At 37.4% G+C, this 9715-nt stretch overlaps 1 gene segment (V, D, J or C); it reads right to left on the reverse strand.

Annotated features, from left to right (window-relative positions):
* Window positions 1–2981: 2981 nt before the first annotated feature.
* The window catches only part of LOC107100019, an 8528-nt gene continuing 1794 nt past the window's right edge, over window positions 2982–9715 (reverse strand). Inside the window, 2 exon segments of the V gene segment in view lie at window positions 2982–3310; window positions 8268–8288. Of these exon segments, the coding sequence occupies window positions 2982–3310; window positions 8268–8288 (350 nt within the window).

Below are 9715 nucleotides of genomic sequence, written 5' to 3' on the forward strand. Positions count from 1 at the left end.
GACTTCACTATGACCATCAGTTCAGTTCAGGCTGAAGATGCTGCAGTTTATTACTGTATGGGTGAATTCTACAACAGTGGCATATATTCATTCACACAGTGAAAAACAGTCATACAAAAACCTCCGTCATTCAGATTGAAACTACAGCTGGAAGTTTCAGTAGACAATGACACAGTTCACTGAAGAAAAGCACACCTACTACAACCGGCCTTTTGGCCTGAACACGTGCAAATATAATGCACATGCTGGTTTATTTTCATGTTAACCTGCAGCAATTAGCAATGTTTCTTTTTTCTTTTTGTTGCAGGTAAACTATGGCATACAGAAAGTTAAAATTAAGCTTCAAAAGGTAGAAGCTTTTTTAAAAGGCTCCATTATGAGTAGGAGTCACTCACTCTGCTCCACTGGCTGAACATGGATCTAAAGTTTAAACTGAGGTTACTTAAATAAGTGCTTATATGAAGTGGTGGGAGGGCTGTGGCAACAGAGCTGAAGTTTAGGGATCATGATTCTTATAACTTCTCAAAGAAAGCCAACCTTCAGCTTGTTGTTACTTTGATGCTTTCGAGTCTCTTCTCTAATGGAAGAACAATGAAAGATCATTATCCTGGATGGGTACATTCACCAAATAATGTAGCTGACTCTGCTGCTTCATCAGATGGGCGGCAGTTTGCATTGCTGTTCAGCCAACACTCTTCAGATTCCTCTTAGCCACATCCAAGGAATTCCCATACCAGTAAGTGGTAATGGGGCAGGTCAGTATGTTCTCCAAAACACACCTGTAAAAAGTTGTGGTTATTGCTGGTGCAACACCAGCCTGCTTTAGGCATCATAGGAGGTAGAGGCATCAGTGGACCTTCTACTTCATGACACTGGAGATCTGGACCCAAATGTTTTATTGCTGTAAATCACCAAATAACTGATTCTCCCATGATGAAGTGGGAGCAGTAGATATGATCTCCTATCATGAAGGCCATGATCATCTGCTTTGTTTTCTTCACATGCATGCAGAGATTGCTTTTCTTGTTTTTCTCTTTTCTTGTTTCGCTCCTCTATTTGACTCTACATAAAGATATGGCTGTATGCAACAATTAGAAAAAAATGCCAATTAGCTTTGATGTTAAAAATTATGTGATTTACAAAAGATTAAAACATTTGTTTGATACACACTTAATAAATCAATTAATTGAAAAAAGGCACATGGCTTCTATTTGCATGTGACAAAAACATTCTTAGAAATTAAATTGTGACACTGTTTTATTATAATATGGGCAAGTTTTGTATTATTCAAAAAGCAAGATTTTTTAATTCAACTAAAGAATCAAACTAATTCATTGTAATCCTGTCATTTCAAACATACTAGGTCCACCCATCCATCTTCTTCTGTTTAATCATCAGAACCTTGTTTCTGAGCTGAAAAAAATGTCCTTATGAATTCAGCTTAAGAGTAACATTTTGTTTACAAAATGAAAATTATTACATATTAAATCCAAATATATAAAATTATTTACACCCACTGTCTAAATTATGTGTGCTGACACAAATATAAGCCACGTCATGAACAGCATATGATGGTAGCCTCCAACTCTCCCATTTAGCAGTCTTCATAAATCCAAAGTGAGTCCTTCCAAAATTTGCGATGGATATACTTTCTTCAATACACACAATACTCAGTGCTATGGTTTCTGTTATAGAGTTTGCACATGCAATTTTACGAATGAAGTCGTCTGACATAAATCTGTAATACAAAGAAGCACGTCAATGTGACAAATCTGTGAACGTTATCTTCTATATCAGGCATCCCAAAACTCGGTCCTCAAGGCCCCCTGTCCTGCAGGTTTTAGAGGTTTCCTTGCTCCAGCACAGCTGATTTTAATTAAAAGCTGATTAACAGGCTTTTGGTTTACTGCAATCATTATAACCAGCTGTGCTGAAGCAGAGAAACCTCTAAAACCTGAAGGACAGGGAGCCTTGAGGACCGAGTTTCAGGATACCTCTTCTATAAAATACATATTTACAAAGGCGAAGCTGTAGCAAGAAAGAAACAAAACTATATAGCACAGAAAGAAAGAAAAGAAAATAAGGCTCTGACCTAACATGAAGAAGATCACACATTCATACCACTGATGGACATCAGAACCAAGACTGAAAATATTGGTTAATAGAGTTTATGACAGATTAAAAGCTTAAATCTGTGGAACAATAAGAATGAGAGACCATTAGCACATATTTACGAAGCTGTTTAAAGTCTACACTCCATTTTCCTCTATGTATATAAATGTATTAAATCAAGACATTCATAGCTTCAAATTATTCTGACATGACAATTCAGGAAAAATGAAACAATGACATAAATATTTTAAAGGTTATATCTTCGTCCAGAGAAAGAAATTCAACTAAATTCTCATGTTAATGTTAATTAAATTAAGAGAATACAAAGTTACAGAGTGAATGAGTAGATGAAGTGTCTTATGTTACATCCCTTTAGGATGAACATCAGTCTTGCCTTGTCAGTTTCTATTTTTAATCAGCTTTATGTTTACTTAAAGTAATAAAGAAAAACACAATTTTTTGATCAATCATTCTGTGCTGATGATTATGTTTCTGATCTACATAGATTACTCCCTTACTGTTTAGAGATGGAATATATGGATGAAACAAAAAAAAACAAAAGTAAGACCATGATGTTTTTATTTCATTGATTTTGCAAAGCAGAAATCAGTATCAAATGAAGAGTGGATCTCAAACCTTGTTTAAATCACACAATCATCCAAAATCCTTTCAGAAAGTCTTTATTGAAAGTATTCTATGAAACATTCTGCTAAAAGAATTCTGCTTAAAATAATTAAATCAAATCAGAACATATTTTGAAACACTCAACTTTGCAGCAAGGTATTTGATATTAAGGAAAGTTATGAGTAAATCTTAAAGAACAGATAAGAAAATGACAGTTTAAGAACAAAAACAAGAACAATTCAAACTCAGTACTGGGAACACTGGTCTCTCCTCAGTGTCTCTGTGACTGCAGTCTGGGAGCCCTGGGTGGCCTCACAGGTCACAGAGCCCAACTTCCTCCACTGGTGTGCAGGGAGCCTCAAGGTTTTGCTCCAACTGTAGAGGCCGTCCTTCTGCAGCACTACTTGGCTCTTTTCCTCCTCCCAGGTGAAGGTGTTAATGTGGCCCTCCAGCTTCCAGGACAGACTCCAGTCTGAGGGGAAGCCCTTGTTGGCCAAACACACGAGGGTGGCCTTCCCCTGCTGCAGATCCTCACTGGAGGGGGGCAGCACTGTCACGGTGGGACGGGTATTACCTGGGAGACACCAATCGGGTTAGAGAACGGAAAGTATTCAGNTTTGAATGTCAGCAGACAGCAAGAAGCCTCCCAGATCTCCAGATGCATTTGAGATATCAAAAAAGTACTCCAGAGTGTTGTTCAGCTTGGGGGTGAGTAGAAAATGAAGGCTAATCATGTTTTGGGTGTACTATTCCTTTAAAATGAGGGAGAACAGTCTTCAAATATGCCTTAAACATATACATCAGTGATGCTAACAATGGCAAACTATCTAGGCAGATAGAAATTTGATACAGTTAAAAGTCAAAAGCTTGATACACATAGAGCAGAAGCTGGCAGCTGATCTAGCAATCCAGAGGCAGAAATGCAGGCATCAGGCAGACACGATCTGGATACAGTACTTGATGAGAAGGTTGGTGTTAGGAAACACCGTTAGGAAATCCAAGGAATCAAGAACTGGACAGGATGGGACTAAACTTAACTCTGAGACAGCACTAAGGCTTTTTACCACTTGGAGAGCATTGACCGTCTGTCGTCTCAGGGAACCTTAACTCTGCAGAGGTCCTTAACCAGTACCAGCTGGATAAAATCAGCCTGGAAATTAAGCACCACGGCTACACACACTCACTCACAGCAGTACAGAACCTAACAGCTGTAACCCTCCCAAACTTTGAACCCTGTCTGTTTCAACACCCATGGCTCCTTTGACGTAATACAGTACATACTTTATTTTTTTTTTATTTCATGTGTCTGTTCCTTGTTTGTTCTGCTTGTTGTTCAGAAATTTTCTTGAAACCATGCCTATCAAAGAAACAAAGTTTATAAAAACCTAATAGCAATTTTACAGAAGGCAAAAATTGAGCATCCCTGTTTTGTGCTTAAGGGGTTCCATCCATCCATCCATCCATCCATCCATCCATCCATCCATCCATCCATCCATCCATCCATCCATCCATCCGTCACGCTTATCCCTGCTGGGATGGCGAGGGGTGCTGGTGCCTATCTCCAGCTGTCTATGGGCGAGAGGTGGGGTATGCCATGAACAGGTCGCCAGTCTATCGCTGTGCAAAACAGAGACAAACAACCATTCACGCAGACACTCACGGCTAAGGAGAATTTAGAAAAGCCAATTAACCTAACAGTTATGTTTTTGGACTGTGGGAAGAAGCCAAAGAGAACTTATGCACATACAGGGAGAACATGCTAACTCCATGCAGAAAGACCCTCGGCCAGAATCAAACCCAGAACCTTAACCCTTAAGGGGTTAATACTCTTAATTCAATTCAAAAATACTTTATTAATCCTAAAGCCTTCTTAATTAGCTTGTTATACTATTTTAAGTCATATGGTCTGATACTGTTACTCCAGCAGATGATGGAGGAGAGACCACATTCTCCAAAACAGACTGATAGAAGATATGTAAAATATTGTTGCAAACACCAAATGACCAAAGTTTCATAAGGGAGTACAGTCTGCTCTGTGTGCTCTTGTACACAGCTTCAAAGTTGTGTCTCTAGTTGACTTTGTTTTCCAGTGAAAACTAAGATATTTATACTCCTCAACAATCTGTCACATCGTAGTTAAGAGGACCCAAAATGCAGAGGCAGAGAGGCTGAGGTGAATTCTTGTAGTTTTACTGAAAAAACACTAATAACAGAGGCAAAATCCAAAAATCCAACTAAAATGTAATTCAGACCAGAACCACGGAGACATCAAGGGACATCAAGGGAAACATGCACAAGGAGCCAGGGAGAGACGAGGTAAGAGGACAACAACGACGACAGGACCAGCAACAACAAGGAACCAACAAAGAGTGACAGCAGAGGGAGAGAATATATAGCTGACAGAGACAAAGGCAGGGCTAACGAGCTGACAAGGAGCAGGTGTGAGAGGAGACAACGAGGGATCCAAGGGGAAAGGAACACACGCAAGAGGGCAACAGAGGACAACAGAAAAACATGAGAACTAACATAAATCTAGAAATTACAACAAAATAGGAATTAAACCAATAACACTAGGGAACATAGAGCAAAGTAAAGCACAATATAACCAAAACCATGACACAATCTCCACTTCTTCTCCCTTGATGTGAACAAGATTCAACTTCTTCCTGTTTCTTCTGAAATCTAAAGTCTACTCCTTTGTTTTGTGGACATTGAGGATCAGGTGGTTGTTTCCACACTAGGTCACAAACTGGTTCACTTGCTCCCTGTAATTAGCTTCTTGTGCATCTTTGACTCATTAATGACTGCAGAGTCATCTGAGTATTTCTGTAGATAACAGGACTCTGTCTGATACAGGAAGTAAGAGTACAGAGTAAAAAGGAATGGTGCGAGGGCTGTTCCCTGTGGTGCTCCTATACTGCTGACATAATTAGACAGTTGAGCCTTCAGTGTAACAAACTCTGGTCAGTGTGTCAGGTACTAATTGATCCAGGCGATTGTTGATGCCTCCAACTGAGTCTTCTGGAGTTTCTCACTAAGTAGGTCAGGCTGTATTGTGTTAACTAGAGAAACCAAAGAACATGATCCTCGCAATGCTGTGACAAATAAAGCAATAAATAAAATTATGATAAATAAATAAATAAAACACCTATTTATCAAAGCCGTCTACATGTCCTGAAAGGTTGTTTATTTTAAATATTTGAATTTGTGTATTTGCGCTTGTTAGTGTTTTATTTGATCATACATTTTAAATATCATCTGACACTTGTTCTCGGCAAAAGTTTGTTCATCTTGGTTGTTTTAAAGTGCTGTTTAAATAAGGTTGTAGTTTATGGAATGGGAAAAAGTCAAAACTACATGGTAACTTTCATTTTAAAGTAAAACAAAAAATGTTGATTTGTGTCATTGTAAAGAGTTAGATATTTTCGACTATTAACCCTTGTAAAGAAAAAGAGAGGAATAAAACGTACAGGCACAAAACCTAACTAAGCACTTTGTTAAGTGAAGTAAAGTGAAGTTGAGTGTTGGACTCAGGATATTTCCATAGAGCCACTTTGCATCAGCAGCTCCATGCTCCAGCGCTCTGGGAGAGTTTATAGTCCTGAGAGTTGAACACTGGATGATTGACAGCTGTCCTTCATGACAACAGAAGACACAGAAATCCTCCTCATCAAAAACATGACTTTGATCTGCGTCCTCATCTGGACTCTCCTCTGCTGCTGCTTCACAGGTAAAGTCCAGAGAATCAAACTCCTCTCCTCTATGAACATCTGTCCCTCTGAAATGAAGCCAACAAACCATGAAGCTGCTTTATGTTTTTGTCTCTGTGTCCTCAGAGTCCAGAGGTCAGGTCACAGTGAATCAGCCTTTAGCAGTGAGAGCTGATCTGGGAGGAACTGTTACCATCAGCTGTAGGACCAGTCAGAATGTGTATAGCTCTAGCTATTTAGCCTGGTACCAACAGAAAGATGGACAAACTCCCAAGCGCCTCATTCATGCTGCTAGCTCTAGAGACTCATCGACTCCAAGTCGTTTTACAGGCAGTGGATCAAACTCTGACTTCACTCTGACCATCAGTGGAGTTCAGGCTGAAGATGCTGCTGTTTACTACTGTCAGAGTTTTCATGTCATCAACAGTCAGTATGTGTTCACACAGTGAAAAACAGTCGTACAAAAACCTCCCTCAATCAAACTGAGCAGAAACTCCAGCTGAGTGTCACACATACTCTGACACAGATCACTACACACAGACAAACAGAAGTTACATAATCTTTAGATTTTTTCTTTTACGTCAACCTCACGTCTTTGGCAACATTCACACTCAGGCATTAGTGCACAATTCAGATTTTTTTTAAATTAGATTATTTTGCGTTATATTTCCAAATATACGGGACCTGTGTGTGATCTCCTGTATGAGCTGCATTCACACATCTTATGTGTCCTGTATGCACAGTAGAGGACATGATGACATAAAAGGTAAGCATGCTCTGTGTTTACAGAAGTAAAAATGTTATTGCTGGAGCACACATGCAGTCTTTCATTTCATTCCCAACCAAAGCCACTGCATTAACAACACAATCTTTTGAAGAAGATTGAAAATAAAAACTGCTCTCTGCATTATCTCCCGCCGTGGATGTTGTTTTTCTTGCCGTTTCAGTGTAGTAGGATGCAGAAAAGGGACCTTTGTTGAGAATTAATGCCACTAAAGTCAGATTAATTCAACCTGGACTGGTGCTGAACTGGTTTACATCTGATGGAGACAGTATGTTCTGGAACAATAGACTAAGATTCAGGAATCTGAGTCAGGATTGTATCTCCTGATGAACCTGGAAAACCTGAAAAATACACAGTAGCAATTAAGACAAATTATGATAGATTACAAATGGTTGATGATATATTATATATATATATATATANTTAACACATAAATAACAATTTACCAAAATCTGACGATTATTTTAGAAACAACATTTTGCATTACAAAATGTTTGCATTTTACATTACAAATTATTTCTACTGAAACAAGTTATTTCAATTCCGTTTCAATTTGTTTGTTTGTTGAGAGAAAGAAAAAAAATGTAAATATTTTATTCTGTCTGCTAAAAAATTGAAAAAAAAAAATTTCAAAGATAACACAGTATTTTAGAACTTGGCATTAAGTGTGAAGGTACTTCAAATATCCATTCTAATTCCTCTAGCAAAAGTCAAACATAGTAATAGAAACACAGTGAGCATTATACAAAAACCTCTACATGTAGAGACACGCTTTCTTTGAGTAAATTAAACCTACAAACACAGATTAAACTAACTACTACTGTATCAAGCCAAACACAATTTTGTGTTCAGATTAATGCTAACTAATTATCCCCAGGGTAATTTTGGATTTTGACTATAAAATAACTTTAGCTTCCAACAGCTGTCTTTGCAAAAAAAAAAAAAAAAGTTATATATTTTTTTCAGTTTGAATCTGTGAAGCAGCTTATAATCATTAGAACCAAATCTCTAAAATAGTCGTTTGATATTTTACTTACCTCCAATATCCAGTGTGGTTCCTCCACCAAACGTGTACCACAGTGATACAAACTCATTGAGCCGTCGTACAAAAACCTCTGACTGTAGAGAGACACGGCTCTCTGACTCAGTTTGACTAAACTAAAATCTAGGAGCTAAAATTGAACAATGAAAAAGAGAAAGCAACTTTTTCTACATAGAGATNTGGTTCCTCCACCAAACGTGTACCACAGTGATACAAACTCATTGAGCCGTCGTACAAAAACCTCTGACTGTAGAGAGACACGGCTCTCTGACTCAGTTTGACTAAACTAAAATCTAGGAGCTAAAATTGAACAATGAAAAGAGAAAGCAACTTTTTCTACATAGAGATGATCACAAATTTAATTATATTTGACCATTTTTTTTACATAATGAAATCTCAATATGTACTCTACTCTGTATTCCCCTGCAATGTTTATCTATACAATAAAAAATAAGTGTCATTTAACCTTTCATACATGGGGTAAAAAAAAAGAAAAGAAAAAGAACAAAAAGGTTCTTTGAAAAATTAAAGCATAAAATTTTACTTACTTCCAAATTCCAGACTGGTTCCTCCACCAAACGTGTACCACAGTGATACAAACTCATTGAGCCGTCGTACAAAAACCTCTGACTGTAGAGAGGAACGGCTCACTGACTTTAAACAATTCAATGAGAACAACAACAAAAAATTGAGATACAAAATGAATAGTTTTGGACTTCTTAACCAGATCAGTCTTCCTCAAACTGCTTACAGTATGATATATAATGATAATAATAATAATAATAATAATAATAATAATAATAATAATAATAATAATAATAATAATAATAATAATAATAATAATAATAATAATAAAATCTTTATCTGTGAAGCTGTATAATATATTGTATCAACCTGGTTGTCATTAGAGTCAAGTGCAGCTTTTGAACTCAGTACAGATTTTTCTTTCTCCCAGAATAGATAATTCCCACAAGAATGGAAACTGAAGTAATTGACTTAGAAATGCTCCATGCTGGAAGGATACTGATAGATGGTGTTAAATAGAAACAGCATTTTGAGTGTCATTACAAGTCTTTTATTCATTATTTCTTTACTATGGCTTTTTTTTTATTGCTAAAGCATTAAATCGTAAATCTGCACAAATTAGACAAATGCAAATAGCAGGATAAGTAAACAGGGTAGTTTTCTCTGAAAGTAACCTATATTTGCTTATATGACTTAGACTTATTGTTATTTTGATGTCACTTTGGTTTAGTGCAGCAAGGGTGTTAAAAATGTTTTTTAAGGACACAGCCAGCTGACCTGCACACTCCTTTGAACATGTTCCAGTCAGAGGATTCAAATTAGACTTCGAGTGCCTTCATGGCCCCCTCAGTTCACACCCTCACCTTCTTCACTGTACTGTAGATTTTGCTCTGATCAACAGGGGCCTGTATGCAATAG

The sequence above is a fragment of the Cyprinodon variegatus genome, unplaced genomic scaffold (genome assembly GCF_000732505.1).
Source record: "Cyprinodon variegatus isolate N-32 unplaced genomic scaffold, C_variegatus-1.0 Scaffold930, whole genome shotgun sequence".
NCBI lineage: Eukaryota > Metazoa > Chordata > Actinopteri > Cyprinodontiformes > Cyprinodontidae > Cyprinodon > Cyprinodon variegatus.